The sequence below is a fragment of the Choloepus didactylus genome, chromosome 4, assembly GCF_015220235.1.
Source record: "Choloepus didactylus isolate mChoDid1 chromosome 4, mChoDid1.pri, whole genome shotgun sequence".
Taxonomy (NCBI): Eukaryota; Metazoa; Chordata; class Mammalia; order Pilosa; family Megalonychidae; genus Choloepus; species Choloepus didactylus.
The window spans coordinates 123590643-123617325 of NC_051310.1; the positions used below are offsets into that span (position 1 = coordinate 123590643).

Below are 26683 nucleotides of genomic sequence, written 5' to 3' on the forward strand. Positions count from 1 at the left end.
GTCACTGAGGCAGCACAGTCTTTCTAAACAAAGACTTTAAACCAACTGTCTGAAATATGCTCAAAGAGCTAAAGGAAAACATGGACAAAGCTAAAGGAAATCAGGAGAATGATGTCTCAACAAATACAACTGTCAATAGAGAGAAATTATATAAAGGAACCAAATGGAAATTCTGGAGCTGAAAAGTAAAATAACTGAACTATAAAAAATCACTGGAGGGTTTCAGTAGCAGAAGAAAGAATCAGTGAATTTGAAAATAGGTTAGTTGAAATTATCCAGACTGAGGAGGAGAAAGAAAAAATGGAGAAAAATGAACAAAGCCTAAGAGACCTGTTTACACCATGAAGTATACCAAGATATGCATCTTGGGAGTATCAGAAGAATAGGTGAAAGAATAAGCACAGAAAAAATATTTGAAGAAATGATGGCCAAAAATTTCCTTAATTTGATAAAGACATGAATTTACACATCCAAGAAGCTCAATGAACTCCAAGCAGGAGAAACTGAGACCCATATCAAGCGACAATATAATCAAATTGTTGAAAGACAAAGACAAAGAGAGAATCTTGAAACCAGCTACAGGGAAGCAAATCATCATGTTCAAGGGCTCCTCACTGAGATTAACAGCCAACTTGTCATCAGAAACCATGGAGGCCAGAAGGCAGTGGGATAACATATTTAAAATGTTGAAAGAAAAAACTGTCAACCGAGAATTTTATATTTGACAAAACTATCCTTCCAAAATGAAGGAGAAATTAAGACATTCCAGACCAATAAAAACTGAGGGAGTTTTTAAGTAGCAGACATATCCTACAAGAAATGCTAAGGGAAGTCCTTTAGGCTAAGTGAAAGGACACTAGAGCATAACTTGAAACCGTATGAAGCAATAAAAGGACTCAGGTAAAGGTAACTACATAGGTAAATATGAAGGCCAGTGTTATGGTATATTTGGTTTGTAACTCCTCTTTTTATTTCCTTTATGTTTTAAAAGACAAATTTGTGAAACAATAATTATAAATGCATGTTAATAGGCACACAGTGTATAAAGATGTAATTTGTGACAAAAGTTGCAGAAAGTGGGGTGAAAGAGTGAGCTGTATAGGAGTAGAGTTTCTGTGTGCTATTGAACCTAAGTTGGTATCAATTCAAACTAGATTGTTATGAATTTAGAATGTTAATTGTAATCCTTATGGTAACCACTAAGAATATATCTTAAAAATATACAGAAAAGGAAATGAGAAGGAAATCAAAATGGTACACCACAAAAAAATCCATTAAACACAAAAGAGAGCACTAATGGAGGAAAGGAAGACCAAAAGTTAGATGAGATGCACAGAAAACAGATAGCAAAATGGTGGAAGAAACTCCTTCTTTATCAATAATTATTTAAAAAATGTAAATGTATTAGACTTTTCAGTCAAAAGGCAGTGATTGGCAAATTGGACAAAACAATCATCCAAATATATGCTGTCTACTAAGACTCACTTTAGAACCAAAGATACAAATAGGTTAAATGTGAAAGTTGGAAAAATATTCTGTGCAAATACTAACTAAAAGAGAGATGGGGAATGACTGTACTAATATCAGGCAAAATATAAGTCAAAAATTGTTACAAGAGACAAAGTCATTATATATTTATTACAGTGTCAGTTTGCAAAGATGATATAAGAATTATGAACATATATGCACCAACAGCAGAGCCCCAAAATATATGAAGCAAACATTGACAGAATTTAAGGGAAAAATAAAGTTCTACAATAATAGTTGCAGGCTTCAATATACAACTTTCAATAATTGATAGAACATCTAGACAAAATCTTTTTAAGGAATTAGAAGACTTGAACTACACTATAAAACAACTATACCTAACAGACATGTAGAACATTCTACCCAAACATTGCAGAATACTCATTCATCTCAAGTGCACATGGAACATTCCTCAGGAGACATCATGTATTAGGCCACAAACAAGTCCCAATAAATTTTAAAAGATCGAAGTCATACAAAGTATATGTTCTTTGCCCAAAATAGAATGAAGCTAGAAATCAATAACAAAGGGAAAAGTGGAAAATTCACAAATATGTGGAAATTATATACCACACTAGTTGAACAACCAATGGGTCAAAGAAGAAATCATGAGGGAAATTACAAAATTCTTTGAGATGAGTGAAAACGAAAACACACTTAGCTTTCCCCACTACTATTCAACATTGTACTGGAAGTCCTAGCCAGAGCAACTAGGCAAGAAAAAAATAAAAAGCCATCCACATTGGAAGGTAAGAAGTAAAACTGTTTTTATTAGCAGATGACATGATCCCAAAGAATCAAAGAAAAAACCAGTAGAGTCAGTAAAGAAATTCATTGTAGTTTCAGGGTATAAGATCAGAACACAAACAACAGCCGTGTTTCTATACCTCCAGCAATGAACAATCTAAAAATGAAATTAAGAAAACAATTCCATTTACAAGAGCATCCAAAAGAGTAAAATAACTAAGAAAAATTTAACCAAGGAGGAGATAGGCTTATATACCAAAACCAGCAAAACTTGCTGAAACATATTTAAAATGGCCTAAATTGTTGGAAAGCATCCTGTATTGGAAGACTTAATATTGTTAAGATAGTAATATTACCCAAGGTGATCAATAGATTCAGTGCAATCCCTATCAAATTTCCAGCAGGCATTTTTGCATAATGGAAAAGCCAATCCTCAAATTCATATGGAATTGAAAGAGGCCCCAAATAGACAAAATAATCTCAAAAGGAAAAAAGTTGGAGGACTCACATTACTTTTAAAAACTTTTAAAAATCGAATTGTGATTTTGATTTGCATTTCACTAATGGTTACAGATATTGAGCACTTTTCATGTGCTTATTAGCCATTTGTACATCTGCTTTGGAAAAATATCTAGTCAAGCTCTTTTCCCATTTTTAAATTTCTTTGATAGTCTTTTGAGCTGTAAGCATTCTTTTTATATTCTAGATATTTAATCCTTATCAGACATATGGTTTCAAGATATTTTCTCCCATTTTGTATGTTGCCTTTTCACTTTCTGGATAATGTCCTTAGATTCACAATAATTTTAATTTTGATGAAGTCCAGTTTATCTATTTTTGTTGTTGCTTTTGCTTTTGGTAGAAAGTCCAAAAGCAAATGCCTAATACAAGGTCCTGAAGATATCTCCCTAGGTTTTCTTCTAAAAGTTTTATAATTTTAGCTCATTTATTTAGGTCATTGATCCATTTTGAGTTAATTTTTGTATGTGGTATGAGGTAGGGGTCTGCTTTTGTTCTTTTGCTCATGGATAGCCAGTTTTCCCCATACCATTTGTTGAAGGAACAATTCTTTCCTCATTGAATGAACTTGGTACCTTTGTAAAAAATCAATTGGCCAAAGATGTGTTGCTTTATTTATGTGTTCTCAGTTCTATTCCATTGTTCTATAACTATGTCTTAGTGTCAGTACCACACTCTTTGGATTTCTGTGTGAGTCCTTCAACTTTGTTCTTTTTCAGGATGATTTTGGCTGTTCAGGGTCCCTTGCCCTTCCAGTGTGACGATTAACTTTTCCATTTCTATGCAGGCTGTTGGAATTTTGACTGCCATTGCATTAAATCTGTAAATCACTTTGGGTACAATTGACATCATAACAATATTAAGTCTTCCAATCCATGAGCACAGAATATCTTCCTATTTATTTAGGTCTTCTTTAATTTCTTTCAGTAATGATTTGTAGTTTTCCACATACAAGTCCTTTATATTCTTGGTTAAATTTATTCCTAGATATTTTATTCTCTTAGTTGCTATTGTAAATGGAATTGTTTTCTTGATTCCCTTTTCAGATTTCTTTGCTGGTGTATAGAACCACCACAGACTTTTGGGTATTGAACTTGTACCCTGCCACTTTGCTGCATTCATTTATCAGCTTTACTAGGTTTCTTGTAGATTCTTCTGGATTTTCTCTATATAGGATCATATCATCTGTGAATAGGGATACTTTTTCTTTTTCCTCTCCAGTTTGGATGACTTTTATTTTTTTCTTGCCTAATTGCTCTGGCAAATACTTCCAGTACAATGTTAAATAGCAGAAGTGAAGGATGGGCATCCTTGTCTTATTACTGATTTTAGGGGGAATAGGCTTTCACTGTTGAGTATGTTAGCCTTGGGTTTTTATATATGTTTTTTTCATCTTGAGGAAGTTCTCTTCTGTTCCTAGTTTTCTGAGTGTTTTTAATCATAAAAGAGTGATGAATTCTAGTCAAATGCCTGTTCTTTGTCAGTTGGGATGATCATGTGATTTTTTTTTCTTTTATTCTATTAATGTGGTATGTTACATTTATGTATTTTCTTATGTTGAGTGACCCTTGCATTTCTTGATAAATCCCACTTGGTGATGATATATAATCTTTTTGATGTGCAGTTGGATTTTGTTCATTGGTATTTTGTTGAGGATTTTTCGTCTATATTCATAAAGGATATTAATCTGTAATTTTTTTGTTGATTTATTTCACTTTGATATTAGGGTGATGCTGCTCTCATAGAATGGTCTGTTGAAATCTTTTATTTCTTCTTGAATAAGTTTAAGTTTAACTTGTGTATTTTGAGGGATTTGTCCATCTCATCTAGGTTATCTAATCTCTTGCTATACATTGTTTATAATATCCTTTTATAATTCTTTTCATATCTTTAAGGTCAGAAGTGATGTTCCCCTTTTCATTTCTGATTTGTTATTTGCATCATTCATATTTTTTTGTCAGTCTAGCTAAAGGCTTGTCAATTTTATTGATCTTTTTAAAGAACCAATTTTTGGTTTTGTAGATTTTTCTCTATTGTTTTTCTATTCTCCGTTTCATTTATCTCCACTCTAAATTTATTGTTCCCTTCCTCTATTCACTTTGGGTTTATTTGTTCTTTTTTTTCTGGTTTCTCCAGGTGTGAGGTTAGATTACTGATTTGACATCTTTCTTCTTTTTTAATTCAAGTATTGAGAGCTATATACTTCCCTCTGAGCACTGCCTTTGCTGCGTTATGTAAGTTTTGGTATGTTATGTTTTTGTTTTCATTCACCTCAAGATATTTCCTAATTTCCTTTGTCATTTCTTCTTTGACCCTTAATTAAGAGTGTATTGTTTAATTTCCACATATTTGTGAATTTTCCAGTTCTCCCTCAGTCATTGATTTCTAGCTTTATACCATTGTGGTCAGAGAAGACACCTTGTAGGATTTTCAGTCTTTTTCAGTTTATTGAGACTTGTTTGTTGAGTCCTAACATATGGTCTATCCTAAAGAATGATCTGTGTGCTCTCGAGAAGAATGTATTCTTTTGTTGGATGAAGAGTTCTATATATATATCTGTGAGGTTTCTTTAGTTTATAGTATTGTTCAAGTCTTCTCTTTTCTTACTGATCTACTGTCTCAATGTTCTATCCATTATTCAGAATGAAGTACAGAAACTTCCTACAATTAATGTAGAACTGTTCTCCTTTCAAATATGTCAGTGTTTGCTTCCTATATTTTTGACTCACATTTTTTAATATCAAAAATTACTAAAAAGCTCAGTGATTAAAATATTATGGTATAGCTGGCATAAGGATAGAAATAAAGAATAGTGTTGCATCCAGAAATAAACCCAGTTATTTATTACGAATTGATTTTTGAGAAAGATAAAACTCTGCTCAATGAGAAAAGAATAATGTCTTTAACAAATGGTGGTGGACAATTCGTAAAACATATGCAAAGGATGAAAGTGGACTCCTACCTCTCCACGTACAAAAGTTAACTCAAAAATGGATCAATGACTTACAAATAAGAGCTAAAGGTATAAAATTCTAAGAAGAAAACATAGGGGTAAATCTTCATGACCTGGGATTTGACAATAGGTTCTTAGGTTTTACACCAAAAGTACTGCAACAAAAGGAAAAAAAAACAGACAAACTGAACTTCATTCAAATGTAAAACTTTTGTGCATCAAAGGACATTATCAAAATTAAAGACAACCTAAGGAATGAGAGAAAATATTTGCAAATCATATAGATGATAAGGAGGTAGTATCTAGAATATATAAAGAACACATATAATCAACAAAAAAAGATGCACAAACTCAAAAAAAAAAAAAAATGGGCAAAGGATTTGAACACACATCTCTCCAAAGAAGATATACAATGGCCAATAAGCACATGAAGAGTTGCTCAATATCATTAGTCATTAAGAAAATGCAAACCCAAACCGCAAGATACCACTTCACACCCACTATGATGGCTATATTCAAAAAGTCAGATAATTACTAGTGTTAGTGAAGATGTGGAGAAATTGGAACCTCATAAAGTGCTACTGGAAATGAAAAAATTGTACAGCCACTTTGGAAAACAGTTTGACAGTTCCTCAAAAGGTTAAACAAAGGGTTATTCCATGTATCTCAGCAATTCTACTCCTAAATGTGTATACTAAAGAGAAATGAAAACCTATGTCCACACATAAACTTGCACACACATTTTCATGGCAACACTATTCCCAGTAGCCAAAAGGAGGAAACAACACAAATACCTGTCAACATATGACTGGATAAAGAAATGTGGTAATCCATATAATGATCTATTATCAACCATAAATAGGGTGACATACTGATACATGCTACAATGTGGATGAACCTTGAAAATATGCTATTTAAAGAAGCCAGTGACAAAAGGTCACATATTGTATTATTCCACTTATATGAAGTATCTAGAAGAAGTAAATTCGTAGAGGTAGAAAGCAGATTGGTAGTTACCTGTGAATGGGAGCAGGGGGGACTAGGGAGTGAATGCTTAATGAGTACAGGGTATCCTTTGGGGGTGATGAAAATGTTTTTGGAAGCAGATGTAAGTGGTAGTTGCACAACACTGTGAATGTTCTACATCACTGGATTACACCCTTTAAAATGGTTACCTTTATATGTGAATTCTAGCCCCCACATTTTTTTTGTTGTTGAGATAGCCATTGCAATTCAGGAATAGATTTGACCTCTGTAAGAGCTTACAATCTAGGGACCATTACAATAATCGTTTCCCTGTTAGGCTGTGCTCTAAGATTTAATTCTGAGTTTACACATTGTAGTTAGTCCATATTGGTGAGGCATTATAGTGTTTGCCTTTGTTTCTGGCGTACTTCAATCAACATGCTCTCTACAGGATCCATTCACCTCATTGAGTGTCTCACAGCTTCTCTGCTTCTCATTATTGCTCAATATTCCATTGTACACATACACCACAGTTCACCATTCTGTTACTCGGTCGATGTACCCTTAGGCCACCTCCACCTGTTGCAAATTATGATTACTGCCTCCATAAACACCAGTGTGCAAATGTCCATTCATGTCTCTGCTCCCGGATCTTCCAAGTACATACCCCATAATGAGGTTGTAGGACCTTATGGCCCCACATACTTAGCTTCTTGTGGAACCACCACACTGACATCCAGAAAGGCTACACCATTCAGCCTTATCATCATCAGTAACTAGGTACATCCCTCTCTCCATGTTTTCTCCAGCACTTTTACCCCTATTTATATTTTTTGTACAATTTTATAGAGATATATTCATATACCATACAATTATCCACAGTATCCAGTCAGTTGTTCCTGGTTTTATATAGTTGTACGTTTACCACCACAGTCAGCACTTGAACAAATTGATTACTAGGAAAAATGTTTTTTTTTTTTTAGTGAATAATATAAAAGATAATAAGAAAAATAAAATGTCATACACTACAATATAATAGTAAGGACAGAAAACAACACCGCTATCAAGAATCCCATATCCCTCCTTATATCCCCCTCTCATACACAATTAGCTTCGTATATTGCCTTTGTTACATTTAATGGAAGCATGTTACGTTACTGTTGACTATAGACTCCAGTTTGCTTTATATTTTTTTCCCAAATCATCCCTTTTTCAACACTCTGCATGGTTGACATTCATTTGTTCTCCCACATGTAAAAACATTTTTATATTTGTACATTTAGTAACAGTCATTGGCCACTCCAGTTTTTGCCAAATTATAGAGTCCCAGTCTTTATCATCTATCTTTACCTCTGGTGTCATACATTCCCCTGTCCCACCTCTTTCAGCTTTATTCACAGACATCTTTGTTCAGTGTACTTACAATATTGTGCTAGCATCACACAGTATTATGCTATCTATTTCTGGATCTATACGATCAATCCTGCTGAACATTCTATAGTCACTTAGCATCAAATGCCTGATCTCTCTTGTCTTTCAATCTCCTGGTAGCCTGTGTTATCAGCTTTTAACTCTCAAAGTTTGCTCATTAATGTTAGTTCATATTCTTGAGACCATACAGCATTTGTCCTTTTGTTTCTGACTAACTTCATGCAACATAATGTCCTCAAGGTTCATCCACGTTATTATATGTTCCATGTCTTTGTTCTGTCTTACAGCTGCATAATATTCCATCATGTGTATATACCACAGTTTGTTTATCCACTCGTCCATTGATGGACATTTGGGCTGTTCCCATCTCTTGGCAATCGTGAATAATGCCGCAATAAACATTGGTTTACAAATGTCCATTTGTGTCTTAACTTTCAGTTCCTTTGAGTAGTGGAATAGCTGGGTCATATGGCAAATGTATACTTAGCTTCCTGAGGAGCCGTTGCACTGGCTTCCAGAGTGGTTGCACCATTCTACATTCCCACCAACAGTGAATGTGTGCCTCTTTCTCCACATCCTCTTCAGCACTTGTAATTTTCTGTTTTTTTTTGGATGATGGCTATTCTGGTAGTGTGAGATGGTATCTCATCATGGTTTTCATTTGCATTTCCCTAATAGCCAGTGAAGTTGAGCATCTTTTCATGTTTTTGAGCCATTTGTATTTCCTCTTAAGAAAAGTGTCTGTCCATGTCTTTTGCCCATTTTTAAATGGGGCTGTTTGTCTTTCTGTTGTTAAGTTGTAGGATTGCTTTATATATTCTGGACATTAAACCCTTATCTGACATGTGGTTTCCAAATATGGTCTCTCATTGTGTCGCCTGTCTTTTTACTTTTCGTTTTTTACTTTTTACTTTTTGCTTTTTACTTTGGTTTTGAGGAGATCCCATTTGTCTATTTGTTCTTTGGTGGTCCTGTTTTTTAATCCATTCTGACAGTCTGTCTATTTATTGGGGAGTTTAATCCATTAACATTTAGTGTTATTACCATAAGGGCAGTACTTTCTTCTATCATTTTGTCTTTTGAATTTTACATGTAATGTCTTATTTTTTTCCTCTTTCTTTTTATCCTTCCTGATAGATGTTTAGAGAAGACTGTAGAAATGAAAACTTTCTCCTGTCTTCTCCTATCAGCCTGTAGCACTCCCTTTAGAATTTCTTGTAGCGCTGGTCTCTTATTCACAAATTCTCTCAGTGTCTGTTTGTCTGAAAATATTTTAATCTCTCCCCTCATTTTTGAAGGATGGTTTTCTTGCTTGGCAGTTGTTCTCTTTCTGTCTCTTAAATATATCATACCACTGTCTTCTCGCCTCCATGGTTTCTGTGGAGAAATCTGTACATAGTCTTATCGAGCTTCTCTTGTATGTGATGGATTGCTTTTCTCTTGCTGCTTTCAGAATTCTCTTTGTCTTTGACATTGGACAATCTGATCAGTAAGTGTCTTGGAGTAGGTCTGTTGGGGTCTATTCTGTTTGGGGTGCACTGTATTTCTTGAATCTGTAGTTTTCTTTCATATGAGCTGGGAAATTCTCAGTGATTATTTCTTCTATTATTCTTTCTGCCCCTTTCCCCCTCTCTTCTCCCTCTGTGACACCCATAACATGTATATTTGTGCACTTCATGTTGTACTCAGCTCCCTAAGACCCTGCTCATGTTTTTCCATTGTTTTCACCATCTGTTGTTTTGTGTGTATGAATTCAAATGTCTGGTCTTCCAATTCACTGATCCTCTCTTCTGCCTGTTCAAATCTACTTTTGAATCCCTTGATTGTCTTTTTCATCTCCTCCATTATGCCCTTCATTCCCATAAGTTCTGCCATTTGTTTTTTCAAGTTTATGACTTCTTCTTTATGGTCATCCAGTGTCTTCCTTATATTCTTCATCTCTTTGCTATATCTTCCCTCAGTTCATTGACTTGATTTTTTAATTCATTTAGGAGATTTGTTTGAACATCTTTAATTAGTTCTTCCTTCAGTTCACTGAATTGATTTAGCATTAGTTGCCTCAACTCCTGTATCTCAGTTGAACTATTAGTTTGTTCCTTTGGCTGGTCCATATTTTTGTGTTTCCTAGTATGGCTTGTTATCTTGAGCTGTCTAGGCATCTGACTTTCTCGATTAGTTTATTCTGGAGCTCATTTTCACTCTTTTACCTAGAGTTTTCTTTTTGATTTGCTTTGTTCTCTAACCTTTGGTGTTTACTTCAGCTTATTCTAGGCCTCTAACTTAGGTTCTACTTAACTGATTGGAGTTTTTCACCTCTTGTTTTTCTGTTTCTTGCCCTGCCTCTATGTAGCCTTTTTGTGTGAGGGTCTTCTCGGATATGGTCAACCCCAGTCAGGTTTTCCCAGTCTGGGGAAGCCCAGGTCTCAGGAGGAGGATATGGAATTTCCTTGAGAATGAGACTCTCCTGTGAGGCCTTTAGACTCTGTGCTTTTCCTATGCTGTCTAGCAGGTGGCACTTGCCAACCTGCACCTCCCCCACCAGTGTGAGGAGAAATGGAGCCTTTAGTTCACATGGTGACCCTGACCCTGTTGGGGGTGTGGCTGACTGAAACTGGTTTCTGAATTCCAGCCCCTGGGGTCTGAGTTCCCAGAAGGAGGGCTGCCACTGGAGCTGGGCCATGCCCACCTTTTCTTGGGAAGTTATGGTCTTTAGCGAATTTTCTCTGCCACTAGACTTATTGCTTTGTCTCTCAGAGCTATCTTAGCTCAGCTCTTGCCTGGGCCCAGATTGCAAGTCTTTGAGGCTTTCTGTAATAGGCTTCTTAGATTCTTAGAATAGTTATTTTTAAAAAAAGAGAAAAAGAAGGGCCTAGTATAGACTATTTACAGTCCTTGCAGTTCTGATGGGCTACTGGCCTATTGAGATGCAAAAAGACAAGGAGTTAAGGGTGATTAAGGAACAATCAAGAAACCAGAAAAACCAACTTTTCAGAGAAGGGCTGTGGCCCCTTGGGTTTTCATATATGCCTAATTCTGTTTGAGCCTGGCCTTTCTCAGTATTATGTTTACCCCAGCTCCAAAAGTCTGTTTTTATTTATTTTTTGCTGTTTTGCCAGTCCTGTCTCCTCTCCACCAGGCTGACTGCTCCAAGATTCTCTGGTGCCTGGTCTCAGTTTATCTATGGTTGGAGTTTTTGTTCAGCAGTTTGAGTTTGTTAATCAATGCTGCAACTGCAGTTCTCCCTCCTGGTTCCCAGCACTGGTGACCTCTCCTCCCTTGGGATTGTGCCTGGCAGTGAGGGCGTGGGCCCCCTGGCTGGGAGAACTTACAGATTTCACTGATCTCAGCTGCTCCACGTTTGTGCATGTTGTATGAAGTATGTCAAAACTCAAATTCCTCTGCGGTGTCCGGTCCACACAATTCTTGGTTATCTAACAAATGCCCCAGAATGAGTAACTAAAATACACAACTCACCACTCTGCCATCTGCCCCCCCCCAATATTTTTAATACAGAAATAATGGCATGAGAAAAATATCCGATTTTAAGTGGCATTGGATATAGCTGTGCTACCATCCTTCTTTATCTTCACCAGTCAACTTTGAAGAAAATTTTATAGAAGTTTGCCCCACTAATGTGGCAAAGAAAACAAACATCCTCCTTTATGCCTTACATGTCTTTTACAAGGAGTGGTCTAAATAGTGATCTCCGTAAATGTATTTTAAGTAGAAGCTCAGCATTAATAGTACTTTCATTCTTGGCAGGAATTCATCACTCTCAATGATCTGTCTTTAGTATCCTTCCCTATCCAATGGGTTTATTTGCTTAGCATCCTGAGCAGACTCATTTGGATACAATTCCATAAGTTATTTTAAACCCTAAAATTTTTTACACTAAGGTCATCATTTCCACATTATAGGGTACAAATTTTGGTATGGTTATCTGAGAATATTCAGCACTTTCCTGAGAAACACTGGCTCTCCTGCTGTACCTCTTGCTACTACTCTTATCTATAGACAGGATTTTGTATACATATATATGTATGAAAATATCTACCCTTTAGCTATCCCTATTTTGCTTAATCCACTAACATTTTATCTTACATATAAGCTGTCTTTAGCAACTGGCATATGATAAGCACTCAATAAAAATTTGTTGAATTAATTAGGATATCATTCCTTTAAACATTTATTCCTTGATAATTAAGATATTGTCCAGAAAATATGTACTTGCCTCCCTAAAATCCCAATAAATATTGTTGTTGTAACTTTAAATAGTGAAGCTATGTTTATATATGTACATATGTGCACACATATTCATATATACATACATAAACATACATGCATTATTTATCTAGTATCTTTTGAACTTAGTGTTATAAATATTTCTTCAATCTTATAATGTAATTCACTGCAAAAACAGTTTTATTTGACAACTTCTTAAGCAATGAAAGTATTTTGTGAAAAAAGTATTAAAGTTTGATTTACATTTCCAGCAACGTGAACTGGAAGAATGGCAGTTGCAGCAAAGAAGACAAGGATGTATTAATGCAATCATTGAAGAAGAAAGACTAAAACTTCTCAAAGAACATGCTACAAAATTACTAGGATATCTTCCAAAAGTAAGTAAATTTAACTCAGTGTGTAATCTTTCTGCCCTCTAATAGTGATAAAAGCACGGTGGTAGGGTTTCAGAAGAACTGAGTTTCACTTACTTCTTGCTTTGTTACTAAGCAGCAATGTGATGTCGATGAAGTCATTAAACCTCACCGGGCCTATTTAAACATCGAAGAATGTGTCAAGACAAACTCTTATCATTTTACAGAAGTATGAGCTAGATTTAGTGATTAAATTTTAGAGGTTCTTTTCACCCTCTGAGTATAAGAAGCCTAAAACTGAACTACCTTAAAGCCACTGTAATGCTTTATATACCAATGATTTTGACATATATGAAAATTTGTTATGGGTTTCCCCAAAAACAGATGCAGACTTGTACTGAGATTGAGAGAGATATGCTCTATAATAGGTTATGATAGGTACTAAGCAACCTTGGTTTTTAAAAGTACTTCCTGAAGATAGCAAGTTCCATGAATATTTGAGACACAGTGTGCCTATAAAATAAATGAGTTTCATAAGCCAAACATATAAATGAAATCACTATCGTTCAAATATAAAATGCTTGTCATTTGATATTTTATTCAATTAGAAAAATTAAAAGTACATAATTTTTTTTAGTCCAGTGTTAAGTAAGGCCAGAGAAAGAGAAATATATGAATAATTATTGCTTGTCAAAAAATAGGAACCTTATAGTCATTTTGGTTAGACAGGATTAATGAGTATGAAATGATATGTTACTGACAAAGGCCATGTACTTAATTCACAAATTTTATAAAATGGACTGTAAATTCTGGGAGAATCTAGGGGACTACATATTTTGTGAGGAAATAACTGTGGAGAAAGGAGGTGAGGGCCGAAGAAACCTGACATCCTAAAATGACCTTTATCCTTTATCCTAGAAGTTCGAAATGACCTAAATCATTATTTAGATCCTTTAGATGGCAATAAAAGCAAATATTTAAATTTAATTTGTTATAAAGAGTCTTTGCTGTATACTCTAAGGGAAAAGAAATTAGAGTGAAGAATTTCAAAGGGCTTGCTTAAATGGGTTAACTCCAAACCTGGATTCTTCCCTGCAAGATTGAATGTTTTCAGATTAGCCATAGAACTGAGGCATGAGGAACCCATCCCACACATGATTTTACCAAAGGACAGTCCCTTCACCCTTTACCTCCCTCCTATAACATTGTTGGGCTGTTTCAAGATAAGGGGGGTGTACGGTATAGATTAAATTCCTTCCATCGAGCCAATCCAAGCAGTAGTAGTAGTTGTAAAGGAAGAAGAGCCCAGATTTCTATCAGACATTCCTACACTGGAGCTGATAAATCAGATCAGGTCAGTCTGAGAACATTCATATATAGTTTTTAGAAAATATTGATTATTTACAAATTATACAAATATATTGAGTAGTTTTCATTATCCTGGAGATAATTTTACTAACCTCATGTTTATATATGTGTTAGTCTTAAAAGCATTTAGTGAAATATTTTGGCATTCAAAAATAATCCATAAAATATTTTTCTTGTAGGGAGTATTTAAAAAAGAGGATGATATTGATATGCTTGGTGAAGAGTTTAGGAAAGCATATCAGAAAAGGAGTACAATTTGTGAAGAGAAGTGATACACCATCAAGATTTGGTAAAACCTGGATTCTTCTGTATGTTACCAGTAGATGTCAGCATAACTTTTGTTTTTACAGTTCAGTGACAGTAGGTATCTATGTTTGGATTTTCTAAAACATCACTGTATCTCATTTGTAAACAGTTATCTATAAGAAAGCATTTGGGCTCTGACAGAAAATTAAATTACTGAATAGTTTTGTAACTGCAAAATTAATTGCTTTTAGTCAAACTTTTATTTTTGATCAAATTTAAAGATTTAAATTCTACAGCACATATTAGAATAGCATACCATATATATATAAAACACTGTATATTATAGGCCAAACACAGGACACTAACTTCTCCACACCTACTGTTCAGTTTTTTCTGCAGGCTCATTCCTCAAGACAATATATTCACCTTGACTAATACAGAACTTGAGCCTGAAGTGTAGTATACCCCCCGTCTACATTACTGTGTTTTTGTTTAGGAACTTTGCTTCCCTGATTTGGCCAGGGAAAATAAATATTTAGGATTAATTTGATTTTAAAGCACCTTTTTCTGTCTACTGTAAGGGAAAAGTAAATAGTCAAAAGAACTTAGAATTTCTCTCGTATAAACTATCATTTATGAATTACAGCTGACTCTCCAGAACACAAAATATTCAAGTACACTTGTGAAAACTCAAAAGAAAAAGGGCTAATAGATCATAAGAAAGAAAACAGAATGACAAGTTAAATTCTTGTTGCTTTAATTTATAAACTATTTTCTTTTTCTAATAATCATGTTTTGTACCCCCCAAATCTAAACATGAATTTTCTGAAATTATTTTTATCTCATTATCAGATATCTTCATTACTTTTAAGAGTAAAAATAATTGAAGCCATTATAGCTTGCTCAGATTAAACAAAGTAGATATCCATCACACATTTTCAGTTATCCTAGACTAATTGACAAAGATCATTTATGAATTTCCCCATTCAAGTGCCTTCATAAATTCCTCTTCAGTGAAAGACAGCATCTTGGCAGCTTCAACATGCATCTGTTTTAAAAAAATCAATATTGTCTAATTTAGTATTAAAAGTAGGCCACAGAACAGAAAGGTGTGTGTATAAGATGCTATCAAGTTATAGGTAAGTTCTGTTGTCGGAATGTATATTCTAATTCCAAAAAATTCATGGGGCCAGCCTATAAAAGCCTATTTGTCCAACTGTGCCATTGTACCACCCTACTGTTAAAATAATAATGCAATAATATTGTAATACATGGCCTTTGCAAAAAGGGAAAGTGGAAGAACCATGAATTCGTATCTTCTTAACACCAAGTGTACAGAGAAGGGAACAACGGGTTTGGAATCAATATTCCCTCTTTTCAGTTTCAAGAGGCACACTAATGCCCTAAGTAATAGTTATACTTACTTATGATACTTTATTTAATTAGGGAGGACCCTATGATATTTACTAGTCCTGTTTTCCATATTACTAATTTACTTGCATAAAAATATCCATTTGCTTGATGATACACTATATATAAATTTGAACATGTAAGTTATATTTTACACTATTTTATGAGATAAAATTTTGTGCCAAAGATGTCAAAATAAAAATTATATATACCTAAAAGGAAAAATACTAAATATTTTAAAGAAGTCCAAATAATATCTATGATTTAAGTTTTTTTGATAGGATAAACTCACCTTTTGCCTTTTTAAAACATCAATTAATTTTAATTGTTTCTTGAATCCAATCATTAATTCTCCTTTTTGTTTTTCTAACTTCTTGTTTTCTGATTTTAACGCTTCAATTTTTTTCTGTTCTTCATTTGCTATATCCTGCAAAAGGAAAAAATTCCCATATTTTCTTTCTTTAATATGCAGGCTTTTAATGAAAAAAAAAAAAGTAGACTATTATCATGCAAATAATAATACTTGAGTATTTTTAAAACTCAAATCTAAAATGTAAAAAATTTCTTTGAATTACTAAATTACAGGACTTTGGCAACTTTTAACATGTTCAGTTCTAGTTTCATAATGGCAGATTAGCTTGTGTGGAACTAACTCTTCTGACAATAACAAATATTAACTTTAGACAAAATTTGAAAGACATTTGAAGGCACAGATGAGTAGTCAATAGTAAGCAGAAACTGGAGGTGATATTATCTTGAAACAAGGGAGGCACCCTGGTTAAGATCCACATTCAACTGGATTCTCCCCTGAGAGCACTTTCCAGTTCTTAGGTTTACAGGATAGACCACAAGCATAAAGTAGCATTCTTACAGGGCTGAGCAGTCAGACAGCAGGGTAGAAAGTTCCCAGTGGGAAATCCTGGAAAAAGGGGGAGTCCTCAAAATCTGCATACATATTTCCCTCAAGTCCTTGACATACACATAAATCACTGGTGCAGAGTGAGACTCCAAAGAACCCATGAAATGCAACAGCTGCAGTCTAAAGAGCTGAGCAGATTTCAGTCACTGCCTGGGGCAAGGGAGACCAAGTTTGTAATCTTGGTAGAACATTAACTCGATAAGCTCTGCATGATCTAGACGTGGGAGAAAAAGGATTGATGAACTTTAAAACAGGTCAATAGAAATTATTAAGTACAGAAGATCTGTACTTCAAGAAATGTTAAAAGGGAGTCTTTCAGGTAGGAAGGAAAATGATACCAGAAGCAAATCCAAATCTACATGCACACACATACAAAAAAAGAGAAAAAAATCAGATTTTTTAAAAAAATAAATTTTATTTTTAGAGCAGTTTTAGGTTTTACAGAAAAATTGTACAGAAAACACAGAATTCCTCCCCCCCTCCCCCCCACAGTTTCCCTTTTTAACATCTTGCATTAGTTTGGTACACTTGTTACAACAGATGGAGCAATACTGATGATACATTATTAGTAGAGTCCATTGTTTATGTTCACTCTTTGTGTACACAGTTCTGTGGGTTTTGACAAATACATATACCATTACAGTATCCTACAGAATAGTTTCACTGCCCTAAAAGTGTCCTATGTTCCACCTAATCATCCCTTCCCTCCACCTTCCATCACCCCAACCTGTGGCAACCACTGATCTTTTTACTCTGCATAGTTTTGCCCTTTACACATATAGCTGTAATCATACAGTATGTAGCCTTTTCAGACAGACATCTTTCACTTAGCAATATGTCTTTAAGGTTCTTCGATGTTTTTTCATGGCTTGACAGCTCATTTCTTTTGATCACTGAATAATATTCCGTTCAATGGATGTGCCAGTTTGTCCATCCTTTCACCATATGGAAGGGGCTCTTGATTGTTTCTAATTTGGGACAGTTATGAATACAGAAGCTGTAAACATTCTGTGTAGGTTTGGTATGGTTATAAGTTTTCAATTCCTTTGGGCAAATGCCTAGGATTGCAATTGCTGGATTATCTGGTAAGTGTATGTTTAGCTTTTAAGAAACTGCCAAATTATCTTCCCAAGTAGCTGAGCTATTTTGCATTCTTACCAGCAATGACTAAGAGTTCTTGTTGCTCCACGTGCTCACCATTTGGTGTTGTCAGTGTTCTGGAATTTAGCCAACCTAACAGAAGTGTAGCGGTATCCCTATGTCATTTTAATTTGCAATTCCCTAATGATATAGGATGCTGAGCATTTTTTCGTATGGTTAATTGCCATCTGTATATCTGCTTTGGTGAAGAGTCTGTTCAGCCCCTTTGCCCATTTTAAAATTGGATTCTTTTCTTGTTGTGTCTGAAGAGTTCTTTGTATATTTTGGATCCAAGTCCTTTGTCTAGTATGTGTTTTGCAAATATTTTCTTCCAGTCTGTGGCTTGTATTTCAATCTTTTACTCTCTTAAGTGCCCTTCCTAGAGCAGAAGTTTTTTAAATTTAATGAAGCCCAACTTGTCAATTGTTTCCTTAATGGATCATGCTTTTGGGGTTGTATCTAAGAAGACATTGCCAAACCCAAGGTCACCTAAATGTTTTTCCTATGTATCTTCTAGAAATTTTATAGTTCTGTGTTATACATTTAAGTTTATGGTCTGTTTTGAGTTAATTTTTGTGACAGGTGAAAGGTCTGGGTTTTTTTCTTTCTTTTTTTTTGGCTTGTGGATGTCCAGTTGTGCCAGCATCATTTATTGAAAAGACTGTCCTTTCTCCTTGAAATGTCTTTGCTTCTTTATCAAAGAAAGACCAGTTGCCTATATTTGTTTGGGTCTGTTTCTGGGCACTTTATTCCACTTATCTGTTTGCCTGTTCTTTTGTTAATACCCTACTGTCTTTATACGAAGTCTTAAGAACTTATATATATTTTGTTAGATTTGGGAGGGGGGCACTAATGTAAATGGTGTATTCTTAATTTCAAATTGCAATTGTTCCTTCCTGCTATATAGGAAACAATTGACTTTTGTATATTAACCTTGTATCCTGCAACCTTGCTATAACTGCTTATTAGTTCAGGAGGTTTTTGGTCAATTCTTTGGCATTTTCTACATAGGCAATTGTGATAGATTGGATCACGTCTCCTGCAAAGTATGTTCAAGTACTAACTTCTGTCCTGTGAGCATAAACTCATTTCTAAGTGGTATTTTCAAAGATTCTATTAAGATGAGGCCAATCTGAATCAAGGTGGACCTTAATTTGGTATGACTGGACTCCTTATAAACAAAGGAAATTTGGTATAGAGTACAAGCCACAAGAGGAGACAGAGATCGCAATGTCTGAGACAGATTGCCAGCAAGTCACCACAACACAGCAGACTTCGGAGAAGGCATGGCCTACTGATACCTTGATTTTGGACTTCTACCCACCAAATTGTAAACCAATACATTCCTACTGTTTATGCCAACCAGTTTATGGTATTTTTTTAATAGCAGCCCTGGCAAACTAAGACAACAGTCATAACCTGTGAACAAAGAATTTAATTCTCCTTTCCCAAATGTATGCCTTTTATTTCCTTGTGTGTATGTCTTATTGTGTTATCTAGGACTTCTAGCATAATGTTGTATAGGAGGGGTGGGAGAGAACATCCTTGCTTGTTCCTGATCTTAGGGGAAAATCATCTAGTTTCTCACCATTAGGTATCATGTTGGCCGTAAGTTGTTTTGTATATAGTATCAAGTTGAAGAAGTTGTCCTCTATTCCTACTTTGCTAAGAGTTTTTATCATAAATGTGTGTTGGATTTTGTCAAATGCTTTTAATGCATCAACTGATATGATTTTTCTTTAGTCTGTTGATGGTAGTGAATTATATTAATTAATATTCAAATATTGAACCAGCCTTGCATATCTGGAATAAATCCTACTAGGTGGTGATGTATAGTTCTTTTTATATATTATTGGATTCAATTTCCTAGTATTTTGTTGAGGATTATTCCATCTCTGTTCTTGAGAGATACTTATCTATAATTTTCCTTTCTTGAAATGTCGTCTGGTTTTGGTATGAAGATAATGCCGACCTCATAAAGTCAGTTAAGTGTTTCTGCTGGGTTAATTTTCTGGAAGAGTATAGAGAGTTGTATAATTTATTCTTTAGAATTCACCAGTGAAACCATCTACATGGTGGCTTCCTATTTTGAAAAGTTATTAATTGTTGATTCAATTACTTTAAAAGAGATAAGCCTCTTTGGCTTATCTATTTCTCCTTGTGTGAGATTTGGTAGATTTGTCTTTCAGAGAATTGGTTCATTTCAGCTAAGTATCAGATTTGTGGGCATAGAATTGTTCATAAAATTCCTTTGTTTTTTTAATGTCCATGAGCTCAGTAGTGATGGTTCCTCTCTCATTTCTGATGTTGGTAATTGTGTCATCTCTTGTTCTTGATTAGCCTGCCTAGAGGTTTATCAATTTTACTGACCTTTCCAAAGAACTAGCTTTTGCTTTGACTTTTTCTCTGTCTGTTCTCTATTTTCAATTTCATTGACTTTTGCTCTAACTTTTATTACTTCTGTTATTCTTCTTACTTTGGAATTAATTTGCTCTTCTTTTTCTAGTTTCCTAAATTGGAAACCTAGATTATTGATTTTAGACTTTTCTTCTTTTCTAATATATGCATTCAGTGCTGTCGATTTCCCTCTAAGCACTGCTTTTGCTGCATCCCACAAATTTTGAGTTGTATTTTAATTTAGTTTAAAATACATTTTATTTCTCTTGAGACTTCTTTGATCCATAGGTTATTTAGAAGCGTGTTATTTAATCTCCAAATATTTGGAGATTTTCTGGCTATTTTATTCATTGATTTCTAGTTTGATTCATTGATTTCTAGTTTGATTTCTAGTTTGATTCTAGTTTGGTTGTTTAAATTTGTTGAGTTGTGTGTTATGTCCCAGGATGTGATATATCTTGGTGAATGATCCATTTGCTGCTTGAGAAGAATGTGTATTCTGCTGCTGTATCTCCAATATAATGCTGGATTTGTCTGTTTCTTCTTGAAATTCTATCACTTTTTGCTTCACGTATTTTGCAGCTGTTGTTAGGCACATACGCATTACGGATTGCTATGTCTTCCTGGAGAATTGACCCCTTTATGATTATGTAATCCCTTTTTATCCCTGGTAATTGGCCTTCTTCTGAATTCTGCTTTGACCAAAATTAATATAGCCACTACAGGTTTTTTTCTTCTTTGCTTTTTAATTAATGTTTACAAACACCCACTACCACCAAGCAAAACCCTTCCTTTATCCACTGGTACCCTCCAATCTACTTTCTGTCTCTGCAAATTTGCTATTTCTGAATATCTAAGTGATGGCATAAAATATTTGTCTTAATGTGCCTTGCTTCACTCAGCACAGTATCTTCAACATTCTTTCATGTCGCAGCATTTCAGAACTTCCTTCCTTCTAATGGCTGAATAATATTCTATTGTGAGTATGTACCACATTTTGTGTTTCCTTTCATTTTTTGATTGGGGCTTGTGGGTTGTTTCTACCCGTTGTCTATTGTGAATAATGCTGCTATGAATAATGGTGTACAAATATCTGCCTGCAATCCTGTTTTCACTTTCTTTGGGTATATACCTAAGAACAGAATTTCTGGGTCATATGGTTATTGTATATTTAATGTTTCATGGAAATTCAATATTGTTTTCCACACTAGCTATGCCATTTTACATCCCTACTAGCAATGAATGATACTTCCAATTTCTACACATCCTTTCCAACAGTTTTTCTTTTTTTAATAACAACCATCCATGGGCATGTGAAATGGTATCTCATTGTGGTTTTGATTTGCATTTCCCTAATGATAGCTAATGATGTTGAGCATCTGTTAATATGCTTATTGGCTATTTCTGTATCCTCTTTGGGAAAATGTCTATTCTAGTCTTTGCCCATTTTTCAATTGGGTTGGCTTCTTGTTGTCGCATTGTAAAAGTTTTATATATATATATATATATATATATGGTGCCCAACTATTTTTTCCCAATCTGTAAGTTGTTTTCTCACTTTCTTGGTATGTACTTCAATACTCAGAAGTTTTTAATTTGATGAAGTCCAATTTAACTATTTTTTCTTCTGTTGTTCATGCTTTTGGTATCTTACCTAAGATTCCATACCCAAATCCCAGGTTCTGAGACTGTGCTCCTATCTTATCTTCTAAAAGTTTTATGGTTTTAGCCCTGATAGTTAGGTCTTTGATCCATTCTGAGTTAAAAATTTGTTTATGATGTGAGGTTAGGGCTCAACTTAATTGTTTTGCATGTGGGTCTCAACATCATTTGTCGAAGACATTATTCCTATCCCATTGCATGAACTTGGCACTTTTGTCAAAAAATTGGCCATAGATGTGTGGGTCTATTTCTGGACTTTCAGTTCTATTCCATTTATCTATTCGTCTCTCCTTATGTCACTGTTTTGATTACTGTACCTTTGTAGTAAGTTTTGAAATCAGGAAATGTCAGTCCTCCAACTCTGTTGTCAAAATTGTTTTGGCTATTTGGGGCTCCTTGCAGTTCCAATGAATTTCAGTATTGGTTTTTCTGTTTCTGCAAAAGAGGCTGCTAGAGGTCTGGTTAAGACCAGGGCAAGCCAGGCCAAAGGGTAAAGGTTGAAACTGATTGTGTTTTAAAACTTCAACTTCCATATGAGACCAAGGGAATAGATATCTATTTGGTACAGGATCTAAATTTTCTAAACGGTACAACTCTACAGTCGATTTGTTCAAACACCACAATTGCATGGAACTTTGAATAGGAAGTGAGATACGGTAGGTTAGTGTAGGTTAGTATAGGCTGGAGTGAAATAGTGACACATCCCAGCGTAATTTGGGCAGATAATAAAAACTATATATACAGCCTCCCCCTCCCCAGCCCCGAGGATCTGGGGGAAGGTGTGGATGTGTTGGACATCCTCACCTGCACTGGTGTTGATGTTGTCACAAACATTGGGACTGGTGGTTTGATGTGCTGAGCCCTCGAGCATGGGACTTGCCCTTATGAAGCTCATTACCACAAAGGAGAGTCTAAACTTGCATGTAATAGTGCCTAAGTGTCTCCCCGAGTACCTCTTTGTTGCTCAGATGTGGCCCTCTCTCTCTCTAACTGAGCCATCTCAACAGGTGAACTCGCTGCCGTCCCCGCTACGTGGGACCCGACTCCCAGGGGTGTAAATCTCCCTGGCAATGCAGAATATGACTCCCGGGGATGAATGTGGACCCGGCATTCTGGGACTGAGAGTATCTTCTTGACCAAAAGGGGGATGCAAAATGAGATGAAATAGTTTCAGTGGCTGAGAGATTTCAAATGGAGTTGAGAGGTCACTCTGGTGGACGTTCTTATGCACTATATAGATAACACGTCTTAGGTTTTAATGTATTGGAATAGCTAGAAGTAAATACCTGAAACTACCAAACTCCAGCCCAGCAGTCTGGACTCCTGAAGACAATTATATAATAATGTAGATTACAGGGGGTGACAGTGTGATTGTGAAGACCTTGTGGATCACACCCCCTTTATCTAGTGTATGGATGAGTAGAAAAATGGGGATAAAAACTAAAGGACAAATGGGGTGGGATGGGGGGATGATTTGGGTGTTCTTTTTCCACTTTTATTTTTTATTGTTCTGGTTCTTTCTGATGTAAGGAAAATGTTCAGAGATAGATTGTGGTGATGAATGCATAAGTATGTTATACTGTGGACAGTGGATTGTATACCATGGATGATTGTATGGTGTGTGAATGTATTTCAATAAAACTGAATTTAATAAAAAAAATGTTTATTATAATAAAATTTGACTTGATCTAAAAAAAAAAGCCTGCTAGAATTTGGATCAGACTTGCATTGAATCTGTAGGTTGCTTTGGGTAGCATTGACAATATTAAGTCTTACAATGGGATGTCTTGTTATTTATTTAGGTGTTTGTTTAAAATCTTTCAGCCATGGTTTTTAGGGTTTTAGTTTTCAGTGTTACAAGTCTTTTATATCCTTGGATAAATTTATTCCTAGATATTTTATACTTTCAGATGGTATAATGATGGACTTGTTTTAATTTTCTCTTCAGATTGTTTATTGCTAATATATAGAAACACGATTTTTGTGTTGTTCTTGTACACTGACTTTTTCTTTTACTTGTCTAATTGCTCTGGCTAGAACTTCTAGTACAATATGATATTACATTGGTCAAAGCAGGCATCCTGTTCTTGATCCTGATCTTAGAGGGAAAGCTTTCAGTCTTTCACTATTGAGCACAATTTTAGCTGAAGAGTTTTCATAAATGGTCTTTATTATATTGAGATTCTTCCCTTCAATTCTTAATTTTCTGAGTGTTTTTATCAAGAAGGGTCTTAGATTTTGTCAGTGCTTTTTCTGAATCTATTGAGATAATCGTGGGTTTTTCCCCCTTCGTTCTATTTAGGTAGTGAATTACATAGAATGTTTTCCGTATGTTGACCCACCCTTCCATTCCTCAAATCAATCCCACCTTGTCATGGTGCCTATTTTTTTAAATATGCTATTGGATTTTGTTTGCTAGTATTTTGTTAAGAATTTTTGTATCTATATTCATAAGGGAAATTGGCCTGTCATTTTCTTTTTTGTGTGATGTGTTTATCAGGCTTTGATATTGCCTCGTAGAATGAATGAACTGGGAAATGTTTCATCCTCTTGAATTTTTTGGAAGAGTTTCAGCAGTATTTGTGTTTAAAAATTTGTAAGAATTCACTGATGAAGTCATCTGGTCCTGGACTTTTCTTTGATGGATGGTTGTTCTTGATTCAATCTCAGCAGTATTTGTGTTTAAAAATTTGTAAGAATTCACTGATGAAGTCATCTGGTCCTGGACTTTTCTTTGATGGATGGTTGTTCTTGATTCAATCTCAGCAGTATTTGTGTTTAAAAATTTGTAAGAATTCACTGATGAAGTCATCTGGTCCTGGACTTTTCTTTGATGGATGGTTGTTCTTGATTCAATCTCTCAGGCTTTTTGAGGTTTTTCTATTTCCTCTTGAGTCAGTTTAAGTAATTTGCCTGTTTCTAGGAATTTGACCATTTCATCTAAACTATCTAATTTGTTGGAGAACAATTTTTTATAGTATTCTGTTATAATCCTTTTTATTTCTGTAAGGTCAGTAACAATCTCACCATTTTCATTTCTAATTTTAATTATTGGAATCTTCTTTTTCTTCTGCAGTCCAGCTATACTTTTGATAATTTTATTGAATTTTGCAAAGAACCAACTTGTAGTTTTAATTCTCACAATTGTTTTTCTGTTCTGTTTCATTTACCTTGTTCTAATCTTAATCATTTTTTTCCTTTACTTTGCTCTTCTTTTTCCAGTTCCTCAAGAAGTGAAGTTATTGAGATCTTTCTTTTTAATATAGGCATTCATAGCTATAAATTTTCCCTCTGAGAAGTACCCTTATTGTTTTGGTTTTGTGTTTATATTTTCATTTATCTATAAGAATTTTTCTTGTGATTCTTCTTTAACCCACTGGTTGCTTAATAGGGTGCTGTTTAATTTCCATATATGTGTAAATTTCCCAATTTTCCTTCTGTTATTGAGTAACAGCTCATTCCACTACAATCAGGTAAATTTCTTTGTATAATTTCAATGTTTAAATTTATTGAGACTTTTCTTGTGTTCTACTACATGATCTATCCTGGAAAATGATTGATGTGCACTTGAAAACAGTATGTATGCTGCAATGTGTGGGTGAAGTGCTCTATGTACATCTGTTAGATCTAATTGGTTTATGGTGATGTTCAAGTTCTCTGTTTCCTTGTTGATACTCTTTGTTTTCTCCAGTACTGAAAGTGGTGTATTGAAGTCTCCAACTACTGTAAAACTGTCTATTTCTACCTTCGATTCTATCAGTGTTTGTTTCATATATTTTGGGGCCCTGTTGATAGATGCATATAGGTTTATAATTGTTATATATCCTAGTTGAATAGACCATTTTATTGCTATATAATGTTCTTCCTGTCTCTTGTAACACTTTTTAACCTGAAGTCCATGTTGTCTAATGTTAGTATAGCTACGAAAGCTCTCTTTTGTTTACTATTTGCATGGAGTATTTTTTTTTTTTTTGCCATCCTCCTCTTTCTATCTGTCTTTAGATATACAATGAGTCTCTTGTAAAGAGCATGTAGTTGGGTCATGCTACTTTTATCCATTCTGTCAACCTCTGCTTTTTGATTAGAGAATTTAATCCATTTACATTTAAGGCAATTACTTCAATTACTGATAAGGCAAACTTTCTGCCATTTCGCTACTTGTTTTTTGTATGTGTTATACCTTTTATGCTCTTCCTTTCCTTAATTATTGCCTTCCTTTTTGTTTAGATGATTTTTTTTTTGTAATGAAACATTTCTCATTTACTTTTCTGTAGATTTTTAAGTTTTCTTTGTGATGACTGGGGGGATTATACTTAACATCATGAATATTTTACAACTATTAAATGTCTACTTAATTTCAATAGCCTACACACACATTGTCCCAACATCCCTCATCCCTCCCCTTTATGTTCTTATCACAAACTTTGTGCTACATTATGTACCCAGTAACAGAGACTTACAATTGCTTTTTACACATTTGAATTTTAAGCCATATAAGTAAAAGACTGCATTACAAATGAAAAATGTAGTAATACTGGCTTTTTAATTACCCAAATATTTACATATATTGGAGGTCTATTTCTTCATACAGGTTTGAGTTACTGTCAAGTGTCCTTTCCTTTTGATATGAGGACTTCCTTAAGCATTTCTTTTAAGGCAGGTCTAGTGAAACTGTTAGCTTTTGTTTATCTGGAAATGTCTTAATTTCTCCCTCATTTTTATTGGACAATATTGTCTTTAAATTTTTGGTTGACATTTTTTTTCTTTTGCACCTAAAATATGTCATCTTAACTGCCTTCCAGT

General features: G+C 34.7%; 2 protein-coding genes across 2 annotated transcripts in view; one reads left to right on the plus strand and one right to left on the minus strand.

Moving 5' to 3' along the window:
- The window catches only part of MNS1 (meiosis specific nuclear structural 1), a 110725-nt gene extending 94825 nt beyond the window's left edge, over positions 1 to 15900 (plus strand). The window contains exons 9-10 of the mRNA XM_037833872.1: positions 12637 to 12762; positions 14286 to 15900. Coding sequence (XP_037689800.1) covers positions 12637 to 12762; positions 14286 to 14378 — 219 coding nt within the window. The 3' untranslated portion in view covers positions 14379 to 15900. The remainder of the gene's footprint in view (positions 1 to 12636; positions 12763 to 14285) is intronic.
- The window catches only part of TEX9 (testis expressed 9), a 147197-nt gene continuing 133825 nt past the window's right edge, over positions 13312 to 26683 (minus strand). The window contains exons 11-12 of the mRNA XM_037833873.1: positions 16055 to 16189; positions 13312 to 15400 (exon numbers count right to left, since the gene is read on the minus strand). Of these exons, the coding sequence (XP_037689801.1) occupies positions 15323 to 15400; positions 16055 to 16189 (213 nt within the window). The 3' untranslated portion in view covers positions 13312 to 15322. The remainder of the gene's footprint in view (positions 15401 to 16054; positions 16190 to 26683) is intronic.